General features: G+C 60.9%; 1 protein-coding gene across 1 annotated transcript; it reads left to right on the forward strand.

Moving 5' to 3' along the window:
• The first annotated feature begins 233 nt into the window (after positions 1 to 233).
• Positions 234 to 16,385, forward strand: ARHGAP4 (Rho GTPase activating protein 4). Its single transcript, XM_044235466.1, has 22 exons — positions 234 to 300; positions 4,850 to 5,057; positions 5,135 to 5,297; positions 5,423 to 5,485; positions 5,754 to 5,936; positions 6,613 to 6,741; positions 6,832 to 7,053; positions 11,216 to 11,317; positions 11,435 to 11,626; positions 11,716 to 11,800; positions 11,949 to 11,976; positions 12,217 to 12,319; positions 12,931 to 12,991; positions 13,094 to 13,171; positions 13,263 to 13,397; positions 13,513 to 13,618; positions 13,711 to 13,944; positions 14,030 to 14,103; positions 14,183 to 14,366; positions 14,496 to 14,573; positions 14,815 to 14,929; positions 16,048 to 16,385. The coding sequence occupies exons 1-22, from the start codon at positions 234 to 236 to the stop codon at positions 16,276 to 16,278; spliced, it is 2,841 nt and encodes a 946-aa protein (XP_044091401.1). The 3' UTR covers positions 16,279 to 16,385.
• Positions 16,386 to 16,865: the final 480 nt, after the last annotated feature.

Here is a 16,865-nt window from a genome sequence, read left to right on the forward strand (position 1 = left end):
AGCGCCCAGCACGAGGGGGCGGCAGGGTCCGGCCGCCGGGGGACCCCGCCGGAAAGCCCTTGCCCGCCAGTGCCGGGGCCCGCCCCTCCCCCCTCCCCGAGCCGCGCTGGGGGCGGGGCGGGGCGGGGCGGGGCCGGCGGGGGTGCGGGCTGCAGAGCCCCAGGTCCCCGCGCCCGGCCCGCTCGCGGCCGCGTGGGAGCAGTGGGGCTCGACGGCGCGGCCGCCCGGAAGCCATGGCCGCGCACGGGAAGCTGCGCCGGGAGCGGGGGCTGCAGGCCGAGTACGAGGCGCAAGTGAAAGGTGAGAGGGCGTCGGGCGCTCCTGGCCCGGCTGCCTGCCGAGCTTTCCCCCCCACCCGCCCCCGGGGTCGTGAGGGAGCCGGAGGACGCCGCTGGCCCAGGGCCCCGCTGCTCCTCCCCTCCCCCACCCCACCCCCAGCGACCTCCGGAGGGGCTTGAGGGAGGGAGCCCGAACCGACCCCCGACCCCCGACCCCCACCCCGAGCCCTTTGCCCGCTTCTTCGAGCCCCTGCGGTTTCAGCTGCGGACTGTTTCCCCTTGGGTCTTCCCTCTCCTCCTTTGGTTGCTCTGCCCTCCTTGGTTCTCCCTGCACCTACCCCAAGAGCCCGAGTGAGGAAAGGGGGCCCACGGGGGCCCCCAGAAAGTGGCATTCTAGCCAGAGTGAAATCGAGCACCTTTGTTTTGCCGAGGAGGCCCAGGTAGGGGAGTGTGAGTGCCTAAGGTGCCTAAGGTGCCTGGAAGCAGGTCCTGTGCCCTCTCTTGGACTTGGGGGCCGCTGTCTCTGGGTCACACAGGCCGGTGGGTATTAGCGGTAGAGCTTTGGCAGGGCCAGCTTGGATGCCTTCTGAGGGTCGACCTCCTTGGGTTCTGAAAAACACTTGTGCAAATCATGTGCAAATTTGTTTTCAGATTCTTAGTGCCTGTCTTACCCAGGGCGGTCCAAGTGCCAACAGCTGGGACCATAATGTTTCCCCGAGTCTTCAGATGTGTGACCCCATATATCACTCTTAATTGACCCGTTTTACCGGTGAAGGAAACTGAAACTCGGGGAAAAGTGCCTTGCACACAGTCACACGGCAATAAAAACCCTTGGGAGGGAGAAGGAAATGATCCTTGAAGTTCCTTCCCACCCAGAGATGCAGGTTCTTTTCATTTTTTTTAAGATTTTATTTATTTATTTATTAGAGAGAGAGACAGACAGACAGACTAGAGAGGGAACACAAGCAGGGGGACTGGGAGAGGGAGAAGCAGGCTCCCCACCAAGTAGGGAGCTGAATGCGGGCTCGATCCCAGGACCTAGGGATCATGACCTGAGCCAAAGGCAGACCCTTAACCCACTGAGCGGTGCCCTGAGATGCAGGTTCTACCAGAATTACCCAATGTGAACAATTTACACCAAAAAGTATGCCTTCCCCCCACACCCCCCCGTCTGGGAAAGGTGGCCTAATGGCTGAGCCAGCTTGAAGTGACTTTGCAGGGTGAGACAAGCCTTGCCTTCCTCGTTTCTCAGGTGGAGATAATGAGCCCCATCCTGCTTCCCCAGAATGTCAGGGAGCTGGAGGACTTTGGAAACTGTTCAGTCAGCAAATACAGACCAGTTAACTCACACTGAGACACTGGGAATGTGAGCCAGGCTGTCCTTACAGCCTGTTCCTTGCCGGCTCTGGGTCTCCAGTGCCTTTACCTTCTACTTCCTCCCCCCACAGAACTTGTCACCATACTAAACAAACCCCAGGGGCGCCTGGGTGGCTGAGTGGGTTAAAGCCTCTGCCTTCGGCTCAGGTCATGATCTCAGGGTCCTGGGATCAAGCCCCACATCGGGCTCTCTGCTCCGCAGGGAGCCTGCTTTCCCCTCTCACTCTCTGCCTGCCTCTCTGCCTACTTGTGATCTCTGTCTGTCAAATAAATAAATAAAATCTTTAAAAAAAAAAAACACAAAACCCCAGATCGCTGTCTTGACACCCTAAATTCTGAAAGGTCAGCGTAGTCGTGGTTTCGGTGGCCATCTTCTCTTTTGCTTTATTTGTCAGCAGAAGTGAGACCATAGGCCTCGCTCACAGGAAGTGTTGGTGGGGCCCAGGCCCCGGCTTGGCGATGCAAGCGTGTGTGGACCCCGTCCTTCCTTTGGACAGAAGTTTCACATGCGTGTCTTCTGTCCCAGGCCCCGGGAATGTGGTGCTGGGCAAGAGAACCTGCCGCTGCCCTTGGGGGACCCGCAGGTCCTGCAGGGCAGACACACGGCAAACAACCCCTACCACAATCACGTTCGAATATGATGGCAACCACTGTAAAGGGACAGCACAGCGGTCCAGAAAGGGGGCGGGAGGAGGGCCAGACCTGGTTTGCGGGGAGGTCAGGGAAGGCTTGGCAATGAGCGTGTTGGAGCTGAGATCTGAGAGCCGGAAAGTGACAGCCTGGAGGCTGGGGGCCAAGGCCCAGTCACGGATCTCTAGACACCAGCCACGGTTCGGTGCAGGTCTGGGTTCCCGTTGACGCCCGGCTGTCCTACTCAGCTGTGTTCAGTTGCAGCTGGTCTCCGGGGAAAGCTGGCTCTGCAAATAGAGGAGGGTGAGGTGAGCTGGGGCATCTCACGTGTTTCTTAGGATGAAATGAGATGTGCTTTTAGCCCCCAAATGTTACCCTGATTGGCCGAAGAACATCCAGATTGCCCGCGGCGCGCATCCCCCTCCCCCGGCCCCCCGAGCCCGGCCTCAGATGGTACAAGGAGACTCTGGCTCACCCAGCTCTGCCCTGCTCCCCGCTGGTCTCAGCGTCAGGAAGCACCCCCCAGCTCTGACTTCTTTTTGCCCAGCTTGACCCCGCGCTAGAAGGAGAGCGCTCCTGTTTAGTAATTCCAGCAATGACGCAACGACTGGGGCACCGCAGCGACCGGGGCGCCCCCCATAGCAGGGCTCCTGCTGGGGGGGGGGAATGGGGCGAGGGGCAGCTGCATCTGGGAGAGGGATTCAGGGGCCGCGAATAGGAAGGGGACATTCTCCAGAGGGAGATCGGAGGAGGTGATGAGGACGCCGGGCACGCACCGCCTCTGGGGTCTGCCCCGTGCCCACAGCCCCCTGGAAGTCACCGGCAGGACAGAAGTGCCATCGGTCCCATCACTGAGCTGTTCACAGTGGGGTTCTTCCAGTGGGCCCTGGTTCCTGCCCCTCCTCACTGCCTCCCAGGCCCGCTCCCCGGTCTGAGCCCTCACTATCTTCTGCCTGGACTGGTTCAGGAGGTGCCCACTAGGCCAGGCACTTTGTGTCTGTCACCTGACCTCTGCTGACCTCCCCACATGGCTTGGGTGCTGTGGCTTCTCTCTCCCTTAGGGCCAGCCCGACGGCTTTCCCTCACCATGGGCCTCTCACGCGTCTCTGCTTTTTCCCCTGCCGCCACGCTGGCTCCAACAGCCTTCGCCGTTTTCTTGGACCCAAACATTCTTCCCAAATGGCGGCACGGCCTGTTGCTTCCTTCACCTCCAGACCACCGGCTCCGAAGAGAAACCCTCCCGCCCCACCTCCAGCTCTGACATCACCTTGCTGTTTGCCTCCCCACCCCCTTGCTCCTGGACGTTCTAGTCTATACCTGCCCACTTGTGATCCGTTTTATTTATTTTTTTTAATATTGTTTGTTTATTTGGGAGCTAGAGAGAGCATGAGTGGGGTGAGGAGCAGAGGGCGAGGGACAAGCAGGCTCCCCGCTGAGCCCAGATTCCCTGAGATCAGGACCCGAGCTGTTGAAGTCCGACGGTTACCTGACTGAGCCACCCAGATAACCCTGCCCCCTTGCGATCTGTACCCCCATTCCCATCCCAGCATCATGAGGGCAAGCACTTGCTCAACTGTCTTTGCCTCTCCATGTCCTTATCTCGAACATGCCCGGCACAGACAGTCTACGGACAGGAGACATCCACTGCTGTCCCTCCCTGGGTGTGTCGGTGCAGATGAGTAAGCGGGCCACCCATCGGCTAGAAGCCCAGTGTTATTAGTAGGGCTCCCTGGTGCCCACCTGGACGCCCTACGGGGGGATGCAAAAAACGTTTGTAGCAGGTTGCTTAAGCTCATCATCCAGGCGGCTCTTTGCTTTCATGGGGAAAGCAGTGTTGCCAAATCAAGCCAGCGATAAGGTGTCAAAAGCCAGTGGCGTGAGGGCCCAGGGTGTGGCTCTGCTGGGAGGTGTGTCGGGGGGTGCCCTGTGGGTCGGTGATGGCGAGTGGAAACCAGGGGGCAGAAAACAGGCCAGCTCAGCTCTCTCAGCCCGTTCATCGTCAGCTCCAGCCAGCTTGCTCTGGCCATTGACCCTTCCTGTAGGGCCACCCTTTCCCCCTGGGGGCCAAGGGCAGGGTTCCTGGCCACTAAGGCCACAAGTGCACCGCAGCTTCGGCGGAATGCCACGGCAGCCTTGCCCCTACGCAGACCCGTATGTCTGGGTGTTTCAGCAGAGGCTACTCTGCCTGGGGTCCTGGGCACCCGGAAGGCAGGAAGTGGCTGGGCAAACAACCCAGGGGCTTTCCAAGCACCAGGGAGCGATGGGAAGCCCAACTGAAAGGCACCTGGCTGGGGCCAGGGCGAGGTGGGGCTGGGCCACTCTGTGTTCCCACCATCCCGAAGGACCCCCGCCCTCCCGGGGTGCCCAGGCTGCCTCTCTCCCCAGAGCAGTCTTCCCGATCTTTAGCTGCGTGGGCCTGACCGCTGCCCTTTAGCCTTGGCCCAGAGGTCCCTTTCCCCGGGGCCCAGCCTCCTCCTCCCCCTACCCCAGGGTCGTGAGGCATCATTCCCATCCCCCCACACACCCCGAGCTGAGCTGCGGTCCCCCCCCCACCACCCCTGCAGAAATGCGCTGGCAGCTGGGCGAGCAGCTGCGCTGCCTGGAGCTGCAGGGCGAGCTGCGGAGGGAGCTGCTGCAGGAGCTGGCCGAGTTCCTGCGGCGGCGCGCCGAGGTGGAGCTGGAGTACTCCCGGGGCTTGGACAAGCTGGCCGAGCGCTTCTCCGGCCGCGGCGGCCGCCTTGGGGGCAGCAGCCGGGAGCACCAGAGCTTCCGGTAGGTCCTCGTGGGGCAGGAGGGGCGGCGGCCGAGCCCGAGGCCCCGTGCCCGCTCTGAGCGCCCCTCTGCCCCAGGAAGGAGCCGTCGCTCTTGTCACCCTTGAACTGCTGGGCCGTGTTGCTGCAGCAGACGCGGCAGCAGAGCCGGGAGAGCGCCACCCTGGGCGAGGTGCTGGCCGGGCCCCTGGCCCAGCGCCTGAGTCACATCGCTGAGGACGTGGGGCGCCTGGTCAAAAAGGTGAGGCCCTTGCCCTGGGCCCAGGAGGTGCGGGTGGCCCCAGGCTCGGCGGGGGGTGGGGGGTGGCCCGGGGGTGTGTCCGGTGGAGCTCTGAGGACCCTCACGCTCGGCCCCTCCACCCTCAGAGCAAGGATCTGGAGCAGCAGCTGCAGGAGGAGCTGCTGGAGGTGGTGTCGGAGCTGCAGACGGTGAGCCCGGGCCCGAGGGAGGCCGGTGGGGGGGCCTCCAGGCGGGGCTCAAGGAAGAGGGTCAGGGGCCCAGCAGGGTCCTGGCTTTGGGGGACTGCAAGCACCGCCCCTTGTCCCCGTTCCTGGGCACAGGGTGGTGGGGCTAAGTGCCTCCATGGGATGGGGTAGCTATCGGATCTGAATCCCCCACGGGCTGGGAGGAGGAGGGAGAGGGCTGGCTGTGGCCATGGCCTTCAGCAGGGCAGCCCGGCCCCGGTCCTCTCTGCAGGCCAAGAAGACGTACCAGCTGTACCACACGGAGAGCATAAATGCCGAGGCGAAGCTCCGGGAAGCTGAGCGGCAGGAGGAAAAGCGGGCAGGCCGGAGCGCCACCAGCGCACCTGCCGCGGCCACCGACACAGGGACCCTCCGCAAGAGCTCCCTCAAGAAGGGAGGGCGGCTGGTGGAAAAGGTGGGCCTGGAGGGCCCCTGTCTGTCTTCGAAGGCTCTGTTTCAAGGCTTTGTCCTCGGAATCCCTGGCCCTCACTGGGGCCTGCTGGGAGGTGGTGCACGGAGGGAGAAAGCAGGGCCGGGGAGGGAGAGTCACAGCCGTCTGGTAAGGCTGGGCCTAGGCCGCTCTGCTGGCTTTCAAGGGCTCCCTAAGCGGGACTGGTAGATGGCGGGGGGGGGGCAGGAGAACCGTCTTCCCCGTGCTCCCACCTCTGCCGCATCCAGCTGGAGTGAAGAGAGATTTGGTTTTGTCGAGGCGGGAAGCCTTTGCCCCACAGCACCCCACCTCACCTAGTGCTGCCAGGTCTCAGAGAGGCGAGAAGACACAGAGGATGGGTGACTGGGAGTGTGCACGGAGAGCTTGACGTGGTCCCTAAGAGGCCGGGGAGGTGCCGAGCCCAGAGGAGCTGAGGGGGTCGCTGGCCCGAGGCGGGAGGGTTTCTGCGTGGCAGGGAGGGGCAGAGAGGGGCAAGGGAGGACATTGAGATTTCTGGGCCATGTACCTTGGGGGCCTGGGGGACATCCCGGTGCAGATGTCCGCATGGCCGGGGGTGGAGGTGGAAATTCCTCGGAAGGCCTGAGGCGGGGGCCGGCCGGCCAAGTCAGTGACCCTGCTGTACTTGCGTGGTCTTGAGCAGCGTCAGGCCAAGTTCTTGGAGCACAAACTCAAGTGCACCAAGGCGCGCAACGAGTACCTGCTCAGCCTGGCCAGTGTCAACGCCGCTGTCAGCAACTACTACTTACATGACGTCATGGACCTCATGGATGTGAGTACTGCGGGGGGGGGGGCAGTAGGGCGCGGGGGGGTGCCCAGGCCCGGGGGACCCGCCCGAGCCGCGTGCTTGCCTCCTCCCCAGTGCTGCGACACAGGCTTCCACGTAGCCCTGGCGCAGCTGCTCCGGAGTTACGTGGCGGCCGAGAGCCGCGCCCAAGTCTCCCACATGCAGGGCCTGGGCAGCCTGGAAGAGGCCGTGGAGGCCCTAGACCCTTCAGGGGACAAGGTCAAGGTGCTGGAGGTGCATGCGGTCGCCTTCTGTCCCCCACAGCGTTTTGACTACCACCCCCACGAGGGAGATGAGGTGAGGGTCACCGGCCCCCAGGCAGGGACGTGAAGGGCTTTGTGTTCTCTGGTCTTCACTGTAAAGCGCTTGAGGCACACGATCCCCACTTTGCTAAAGCGTCGGAGCTGCCGGCCGTGGCTTATTTCTCAGCCCCTCATTCAATGGCCGCGAGGCAAACGGGCTCTCTGGAAGTTTTGCCGCGTGCGTTTGAAGCCTCAGCCAACGAACGCACGCCTCCCCACCACGGCACACACAGCAAAACTATCTCCGGCTGGACACCAGGTAGTCCATGGGCATCTAACTGTCCATATGGTCTTTGCCCAAATGCTCCGCATGTTTTAGACACTTCATAATGCCAGGCTGAAGGCGAGTAAACCACAAGCAGTACAATGTAGCGTCTCTTGTCTCTTGACTGTTGTTTTCCCCGGTTTGTCCAAATGGGCATTGCGAATGACAGGAATTACATGGAGCTTTTAGCCTTTTTTTTTTTTTAATTCTTTTTCCTTATTTGACAGAGAGAGATCACAAGCAGGCAGAGAGGCAGGCGGAGAGAGAGAGGGAAGCAGGCTCCCTGCTGAGCAGAGAGCCTGATGCGTGGCTTGATCCCAGGACCCTGGGACCAAGACCTGAGCCGAAGGCAGAGGCTTAACCCACTGAGGCACCCAGGCACATGAGCTTTTGGCTTTTTAATCTGTATTCTGATCCGAGTCGTAGTTGAAAAAGTCAAATGTTGCTCAAGGCTTACAATGGCCTGTGGCAGTTCTCTGACTCACCCTTTCTGTTCCTGATTCCACTCCACAGGAACAGCCCTTCCCGCTCCTCTTCTAGCTGCAGTTTCTGGTGCTTGCCTCGAGGTGTTCTCACTGAACTTCCTTCCACAGCCGGCGGGCCTCGCGCGCTGCCCTGTCCCCGGTCCTCTCCCTCCTCCCCCGCTTCTCCCAGGCAGTCTGGGACTTCGCTTGTCTGAAAATGCCCATATTCTAGCCTTGAAATTGGTTGCAAGTTGAGCTGGATATAGAATCTTGAGTTGACAATCCGTTTCTCTTCGACTGTGAAAGACATCGCTGCACTTTCCACTGACGACGCAGTCTGATCCTTAAGGATCCTTTTTCCTTCACGGGACTGGACCACCAGTGGGCACTGTGGGTTTAGAGTACTGTGGCCTTACGTTTGGGCCTTACATTGTTCCTTTGATCGTTTCCTGCCCCCCTAATTTTCTTTTCTTTCACTTTCAGGAATTCCTGTAATTGGGTGTTGGACCTTGTGGGTTGATTCTCTAATTTTCTTATCCGTTCTCTTTCCTCTTCTCCCACCTGTATTTCTTTTAGTTAGAGATTTCTTCAATTATCTCTTTCAATCCCTTGTTGAAATTTTTTTAAATTTACTTTTGTAGTTTTTGTTTCAAAGACATCAATTCTGTTTTCCAAATTCCTATTTAAAATAACCCCTTCTCCTTGTTTTGTGGACATCGTATTTTCTGAAATCATTCTGAAATGTTCATTTTTGTTTTCTTGATGTTTTTCTCGGCTCTCTGCATTTTCTCTGTTTTCTTGCTGTTAAAAAAAGAAAAGAGCTCACTTTCATCTTTCTCTTTCATTTTCGAGCTTCCCTCAAATGGCTGGCAATTCTCGGTCATGAAGTCTTTTTTTTTTTTTTTTAAAGATTTATTTATTTAACAGACAGAGATCACAAGCAGACAGAGAGGCAGGCAGAGAGAGAGATAGAGGGAAGCAGGCTCCCCGCTGAGCAGAGAGCCCGATGTGGGACTCGATCCCAGGACCCCGAGATCATGACCTGAGCCGAAGGCAGCGGCTTAACCCACTGAGCCACCCAGGCGCCCTGAAGTCATATTTTTTAATAAAATTTTATTTATTTGACAGAGAGAGACACAGAGAGAGAAGGAACATAAGCAGGGGGAGCGGGAGAGGGAGCAGCAGGCTTCCTGCCAAGCAGGGAGCACGATGTGGGCCTCGATCCCAGGACCCTGGGATCATGAGCTGAGCCGAAAGCAGACGCTTAACGACTGAGCCTCCCAGGCGTCCCTCATGAGGTCATATTTAAGAGGAGGGGCTGACAGGTAGATTAGATGGTATAGCGGATGTGCATGAGCAGAGCTCATCAGCGGGGTGGGGGGGACTCAGGGACTCAGACCATTGCTTTGAGGGAGACACCCATGGTGGGGATCTTGGGCTGTCCTGGTAAGAGGGTGCTAGGAAGGACTAGTGGGATTTGGGGGAGGGACTTGGCTCTGGCTCTGGCCTAGATACTGTCGGGAAGCCGGGGCGACTCTGATTGGATGTCTTCGGGAATCTTATCTAGAAGGCAGGAGGTGGGGGAGTGGGGGGTGAAGGGAGGCTAAAGCAGCAGACATTGTTATTAGCCTGAACAGAGGGAGGTTTGCGTCTTTCTGTGGCTTGGACAAAATTCTTGTTTTTGTCTCCACTCAGATGTGATTATAAGGTGTTCTTGTTTTTGTCGTCAGTCCTCGTGGTCACAGAGTGACCTTGTCTGATGCTGATGCTCTGTGACACTCCTTATGTTCAGTAGGATAACAGCATGTCCCATCTGGGCGGCGCCAGATGGCAGCGGCTGCTTGCTTATTCCTCATCGGTAGGAAGTTTTGTCCCCTTCTTTAGCTGTGACTAGTGTCCCGAAGTCCAGAATCCCTCTGATTTACCCTTTCCAGAGGCCAAATCTCCTGCTAACCAGATGGGTCTAGGGGGAGGGTCTTCTAATGTTAGTGTCTCCTAGAGCTTGGAGAGACTTTTCTTTCTTTCTTTTTTTTTTTTTTTTAACAATTCTGGTCAAACATACATGAGATTTACCATTTCATATAAGGATTTTTTTTCTAATTTTGTCCCCAGCGTGGGGCTTGAATTCAGACCCTGAGACCAAGAGTTGCACACTCTACTGACTGAGCCAGCCGGATGCCCCCATTTTAACCATTTTTAAGTGTGATGTTCAGTGACGTTAAGCACATGCCACATCTTCCCAAACTGAAACTCTATCCGCAGGAGACACTTTTTCCCCCTCCCCACAGCCCCCCAGCATCCCCCGTCCTACTTTCTGTCTTTCTGAATCTAGCTTACTGTCACGGGTGGACTCACCCTGTACTTGTCTCTTGTAATTTGCTAGTGGTGCTCGGCCTAGTGTCCTCGAGGCCCCTGGATGTCGCAGCCTGTGACAGGCTCTTCTTCCATTCTAAGGCTGAAAATCATGGCCTTGTATGGACAGAGTGCATTTGCTTCTCCATTCATCCCTTGGTGGACACTTGAGCTGCTTCCTGCTTTTGGCCGCTGTGAACGCAAGTGTGCAAATCTTTCACTTCTATGGCATCTCAACTGCCGGCCTCGCTGCACACACACCCCCCCCCCCGGCATCTCCATGACCTAGGCCTTCCTGCGCCCCTTTCTGGTGGGGCTTGCAGAGGACAGAGAGCAGGGCATGTTCAGCAAAGTCTTAGCTCTCCATTTGAACTTGACGTCACTGTCAGAGTTCTCCAAGTGGTTAATGTTCGAAGGAGAGGCAGTCCTCTTCCTCACTTCCTAAAGTCAGTCTCCCCCACCCCTCACTCTGCCCACAGGGCAAGCGGCTCAAAGGCTCACATTTTGCTACAGGAAACCTATTTCTGCCTGATCAGAATGAGGCGGTTTTTCTCGCTAGGCTCTCCCTCTTCTGTCTCACACCCCAGCCCTCCTGACCACATTTTTAAAAAACGATCAGCTGCTTTATTGAGGTGTGAATCACATATATAATCCGCCCATTTAAAGTGTACAATTCCACGGGTTTTAGAATCTCTCGTTGCCAACCACAGTCACCCCCCAAAAGAAACCCTGGGCCCCAGAAGCAGTCACTCCCCATCCCCTCCCCCATCCCCCCACACCCCCTCATCTGATAGGCATTGGGCTCGCTTCTGTCTTGAGGCCGGTAGGAGTAGCACCGCTGGGAGTGTCTGTGCGCCGGTGTGCGCGGGCATGGAGGAGCCCGTTGCTCTCAGGGAGAACCGGCTATGTTACATGTCAAGGACCAGGGGTCCTGGACAGCAGCTGCTGCGGCAGCGGAAACGCGCATGCTGTCCTCAGGCCCAGAGGCCTCGGTGCCCACTGCCCAGCCCACTGCCACGCCTGAGCTTCATGGCCCCAGGCTCAGCCCTCAGTGCCCCGCACACCGCCCCGCACAGGTGGCTGAGATCCGGCTGGAGATGGAGCTGCGGGATGAAATTCTGCCCAGAGCCCAGAATATCCAGAGCCGCCTTGACCGACAGACCATCGAGACAGAGGAGGTAGGAATGCTTCGGCTCAGGGTGGGGACCGGGACCCGGAGACACGGAGCCAAGTGGCTGTGGTCTCCCCTCCTCCTTCCTTCTGACTTGGACTTCTGTCCCTCGCTTGTGCCCCAGGTGAGCAAGACTCTGAAGGCCACACTGCAGGTCCTGCTGGAGGCGGTGGCGGCGGAAGACGGGGACGCACTCGACTCCCTCCAAGCCAGCCCCTCCACCGAGTCCCTCAAGTCCACCAGCTCGGATGTAGGGGCGCGGCAGGCCGGCCGCAGGCGGGGCCAGCAGCAGGAGACAGAGACCTTCTACATCACGGTGGGGAGGGGTCAGCTGGGAGGGAGGCGGGGCGCAGGGAGGGCCCAGAGCTGGGATTCCAACTTCAGATTCTTCTTTGGGCTCCCCAGAAACTGCAGGAGTACCTGAGCGGGCGAAGCGTCCTCGCCAAGCTGCAGGCCAAGCATGAGAAGCTGCAGGAGGCCATTCAACGAGGTGGGCCCCCTTCTGGCCCTGGGCTGCTCCCTCCCAGCTCCTGGGCCCACAGTGGCTCCCGCCCTCCGCTCTCCTGCCTCGGGCCCCCACCCAGCCACGTTCCTCTCGTGGAGGACCCGCAAAGCGCACCACTGTTTTCTACCCCCAGGTGACAAGGACGAGCAGGACGTGTCTTGGTGAGTTCCCGCTGCGTGCGGGCCCGTGTGTTCTCAGGGGTGGCTTCTACAGGGACCAAGCTGCCATGTCCGCACATACTCTCTCCTTGGGGCCCAGCTCTGCTGATCATCGTTCTGTGGCCCAATGGGTTCTAGACCGACTTCTGGGCTCCAGGGCCCTGCTTGGCTGGGCTCCGGGAGGGTGGGGGGCATCCTGTTCTCCGTACCCCTCCCCTCAGAGCCAGCTGCCGTCCGCTACAGGGCCCAGTACACACAGAGAAAACAGCAGAAGAGCCGCCGCCCCCGCCCCAGCTCCCAGTATAACCAGAAGCTCTTTGGGGGGGACATGGAGAAGTTTATCCAGGTACTGGCTCCGCCTCATGCTCTAGCCAAGTGAAGGCCCCCCATGGGGCCCAGTCGGTGAAGTGCTGCCTTTGGCTCAGGTCACAGTCTCGGGGCCTTGGGATCGGGACCCACATCAGGCTCCCTGCTCCGCGGGGAGCCTGCTTGTCCCTCTCCGGGCCTCCCGCTCGCACGTGGGCTCTCTCCCCTCCTCTCTCTTTCACAAATAAGTAAATAAAACACTTAAAAACAAATTTAAAAAAACAGCCCAGGCCTCGACAGAAAGCCTCAGGCAGGAGTGCGTGAGGAGGAAGCCCAGGAGCGAGGAGGAAGGGGCGCGTGAGGAGGAAGCTCTGGCTGGCGCGCCCCTGGGGGTCCTAGGCCAAGAAGCGAGGGAAGGGAGAAGGGTGTGAAAGGAAGAAACAGCGGGCGCGTTTTTGCGATGTGCTCACGCGCTGCGGGTGATTCATTTAAGAGTTTGGCAATGTCCGTGGATTCGAGGTTGCTTGGGGCGAGTCTCGCAAACCACGTGGCAGGCCGCATTGCCAATAACCATCGCGGCTTGTTCAGAGAAGATACAAGGGAGCCAGTGACAAGGAGGGACTGTGAAGTGAGCCCCCTCTCTGTCCCCAGAGCTCAGGCCAGCCCGTGCCCCTGGTGGTGGAGAGCTGTGTCCGGTTCATCAACCTGAATGGTAAGCAAGACCCGGGCCTCCCTGCTGCCTGCCCAGCACCCAACCCCCCAGGTGCTGGGGAGGGGACCCGGCTGGCACCCACTGGCTCTCCTCCTCCCCCAGGGCTGCAGCATGAGGGCATCTTCCGGGTGTCAGGTGCCCAGCCCCGGGTCTCAGAGATCCGTGACGCTTTTGAGAGAGGTAGGGGACCGGCCGGACAGGGTAGGGGTGGGCGGAGGGGTGACAGCCGGAGCTGGTGCGATCGGCCTCCTATGCCTTGCGTCACCCCTAGGAGAGGACCCACTGGTGGAAGGCTGCACACCCCACGACCTGGACGCGGTGGCAGGGGTCCTGAAGCTCTACTTCCGGAGCCTGGACCCCCCACTCTTCCCTCCGGACCTGTTTGGAGAGCTGCTGGCCTCGGCAGGTGAGACCCAGGCATGAGGCGTCCTGGCGGAGTGCAGTGGGGGGGGGGGGACACTGCCCGGTGGCCAGGGCCTCACTCCCACGCTTCTCTCCCCCGGGGGCGGCCTGGGCGGCAGAGCTGGAGGCTGTGGCTGAGCGGGTGGAGCACGTGGGCCGCCTCCTGACCCAGCTGCCCGCGCCGGCGCTGGTCGTCCTGCGCTACCTCTTCACCTTCCTCAACCAGTGAGTGTGCTCTGGGGGACCAAGAGAGCTGTGGGGAGCGCGGGGCACAGGCGGCGGGGCGCTTGCTGCCTGTGACCCGTGTGTGCCCCCAGCCTGGCGCAGTACAGCGACGAGAACATGATGGACCCCTACAACCTGGCCGTGTGCTTCGGGCCGACGCTGCTGCCCGTGCCCGCCGGGCAGGACCCAGTAGCCTTGCAGGGCCGCGTGAACCAGCTGGTACAGACCCTCATTGTGCAGCCGTCGCGGGTTTTCCCGCCCGTGGCCGTGCTGCCGGGCCCGACATACGAGAAGTGCATGGCGCCGCCCTCCTCCAGCTGTCTGGGGTGTGTGTCTGTGTGCGGGGCCTGGGGGGGCGGTGCAGCAGAGGGGAGCCCCCTCATTCACGCAGATGCCTCACTTTGACCTCAGGGATGCCCAGCTGGAGGGCTTGGCTGGGGAGAACGAGCCAGAGCTGGAAGCCGGGACCATGGCCCAGGAGGATGGTGAGGGACGGGGAGAGGAGGTGCCGATTTCTGACTGCCCTGGGTGCGCCCTCCGCCTCCAACCCCCTTTTCTCCGCAGACCTGGAGGGGGTCATGGAGGCCGTGGCCTGTTTTGCTTACACGGGTCGCACAGCCCAGGAGCTGAGCTTTCAGCGCGGGGACGTGCTGCGGCTGCACGAACGGGCCTCGGGCGACTGGTGGCGGGGGGAGCGCGCGGGCGCCCGGGGGCTCATCCCGCACAAGTACATCACGCTGCCTGGGAGGTGAGTGAGTCCCAGCTTCCCTAGGCCTGGGGCGGCCCAGACCACTTCGGGCCAGCCCTGAGAGCCCGCCGGCCCCCAGAGCCTGCCCCGGGAATGAGCACTTTTTGTGGGTTGTCTCTCTGACCCTAGTGCAGAAAAGCACACGGCGGCTGCGGGGGAGCCGGTGAGCAGTCCAGAGATCCTCCTGGCCATGGAGTTCATCCATCGGTGAGCGAGGGAAAGATGGTTCCTTGGGAAGATCCACTGACCCACCTCAGCCTGAGCACTGCTGCTGGGGAGCCAGGCCTGTGCCAGGCAAAGGTGTGGGGCCGAGTCAGAAGGGGCTGGGGTCTGGCTTAGGCCACGTGGAGAGGGTCTCGGCTGGGGGACAGTTGTCCATGAGGGACACCAAAGGATGACACCAAAGCTCTTCCTCCTCCCTTGGCCATGTCCTGTCTGTACCCTGCAGGCCAGAGCCATGCACCCCGCCCGAGGCCCCACTGGGCACCTCCGAGGGGCCCTCTGGGCACAGACGGCACTGTTTGGTCCCTACCTCCCCGGAGCGATATGTGGAGGTAGACAAGGTGAGAGCCAGGAGTGGGTGTGTGACAGATAGTGGGGGTGGGGGGGTACCTCTCCTGGGGGGGGGGTCTTTACCTCCCCCTTAGGAACCAAACTCTTTCTTCCCAAGGTTCATGTCTGCCCTTCCTGGCCTCAGACCAGCTGGCGGGGCCCAGCCCAGGGAGGGACAGGCCAGAGGGGTGTGAGCCCAGAGGGAAGGATGATCCCCAAAGCAGAGTGGAGGGGGACCCGGGGGCTCATTCGGTTCTTGAGCAGGAAGTGGCAAGCGGGAGTCCCAGGCAGGCATGGCATCTGGAGCCAGGGTAGGTGACCAGTAGTGGCCTAGCAGGCACTTGGTGGCCAAGGAGGACAGAAGGGACAGGTTGAGGAGATGGACAGATGGAGCAGGTAGCTGGCTAGGGAGAGAATGGGTGCTGGATACGGCCCCAGCTTGGGGGCAGCCTAGGGAGACGGGCTCCCTGCTCTCATGGGCCTAGCACGTGTGCTTCTGAGCTCCCAGTGAGCGGAAGCCTTCGGGATAGTGGGGACTGGAGGAAAGAGCCCAAGAGCACACGGCGCGCCGGCTGTGGCCCAGTGGCCCTGCCTAGGAGTCAGGGGACCAGGGGCTGACCTAGGCCACGTGGATTCTCATGCCAGGGAGCAGGAGTCTGGTGGTAGGCAGGGGAGACGAGACGGAGGGGAGGCAGGCGGCAGGCAGGGCCGGGTGGGTTGCAGGGGGGCACTCACCTGAGAGGCTCCAGCACGCTGGTGGTCCCTGGGGGCCAAGGTGTGGCTGTGATCCCAGCCATGGCGAGAGTAGGTATGAGAAGGGGGGGGTGTATTGCTGTCCCCAGAGGAGGCTGTGACAGTCACACCAAGAGTGGCAGGAGGGAAACCGGACAGGGAAGGAGGGGTGGCAGCTTTGGGGCCAAAGGAGAGAAGGGGCGTGGTGACAGGAAGGTGGCCAAGGGCTTTGGTTTCGGAATGAGAAAGAGTTCGAGTGGATGCTTGGGCGGCAGAGGGAGGAAGGCCCCCCACTCCTGGCTCAGGGAGGCGAGCCCCCAACTGGGGATGGGACAAAGAGCTGGCTACGTTGGGGGAGGTCCTCAGCAGGAGGACCCCTCTCTCTTCTCCCCCTTAGGCTGTGGCCCAGACCATGGACTCCGTGTTTAAGGAGCTCTTGGGAAAGACCTCCGCCCGCCAAGGCTTTGGGCTGGCATCCACCTGCTCCCCTGGCCCCGGGCCCTGCAGCCTGAAGCCTCCAGCCTGCGGCCGCCTCGGCAAAAACAAAGGCCTCTCCCGGGGCTCCGGGGTCCTGGCGTCCCCCTCGGCGTCCCGTCCCCAGAGCCCGGACTCGCCCCTTAAGCACTGAGGTGCTGCCAGCTTCTCCCCCGCTCCGTGCAGCCGGCGCTGGGGCTCCTGCCCTCGGCCCTCCTGCCCTTCGCAGAGGAGAGTCCAGCTGCCCAGAGGCGGCCCCACCTGCTCCAGCCCCGGCTTGGGCCCCTGGGGGCGCCGAGGAGGGAGGAGGCTGGGGCGGGCCCCTCCGTGGCTTTTCGGTGAGGGTTTGTCCTCGAGCTGGGTGGTCGGCGCCCGGGCCTGCGTCTGCCTCACCGAGGGCGCGGTGCCGGTGCCGGTGCCGGTGCCGGTGGGACCTGGCGGGCGGCGGCTGCTGTTCATAAAGGGTTAGTCGCGCTGACTCCCCACGCGTGCCGGTTCTCTGTCTTGGCGCCAGGGTGGGAGCTGGGTGGCGGGCGGCGGGCGCTCAGCAAAGGCGGCAGCTCGGGCAGCTGCAGCAGCTTCCACTGGGGCCTCTCAGCCCAGACTTGCCCAGGCCAGGGCATGGCATCGCGGGGTGACCCGCACACCAGCTCTGGTGTCTGACGGGGGAGCCCGAAAACGGCTTTCCGCGCTGCCCCACAGCCAAAGGTACTCTGATCCAAGGAGAGTCACCGGTGTGAA

This window comes from Neovison vison, chromosome X (assembly GCF_020171115.1).
Source record: "Neovison vison isolate M4711 chromosome X, ASM_NN_V1, whole genome shotgun sequence".
NCBI lineage: Eukaryota > Metazoa > Chordata > Mammalia > Carnivora > Mustelidae > Neogale > Neogale vison.

What these genes read in the sequence shown, in the direction of transcription:
- ARHGAP4 (XM_044235466.1), top strand. Translation starts at nt 234, where the DNA reads ATGGCCGCGCACGGGAAGCTGCGCCGGGAGCGGGGGCTGCAGGCCGAG. An exon ending in GAGGGCGGCTGGTGGAAAAG is followed by an intron (nt 5,937 to 6,612) that starts GTGGGCCTGGAG and finishes GGTCTTGAGCAG; the next exon opens with CGTCAGGCCAAGTTCTTGGA. An exon ending in CCCTCCTCCAGCTGTCTGGG is followed by an intron (nt 13,945 to 14,029) that starts GTGTGTGTCTGT and finishes CTTTGACCTCAG; the next exon opens with GGATGCCCAGCTGGAGGGCT.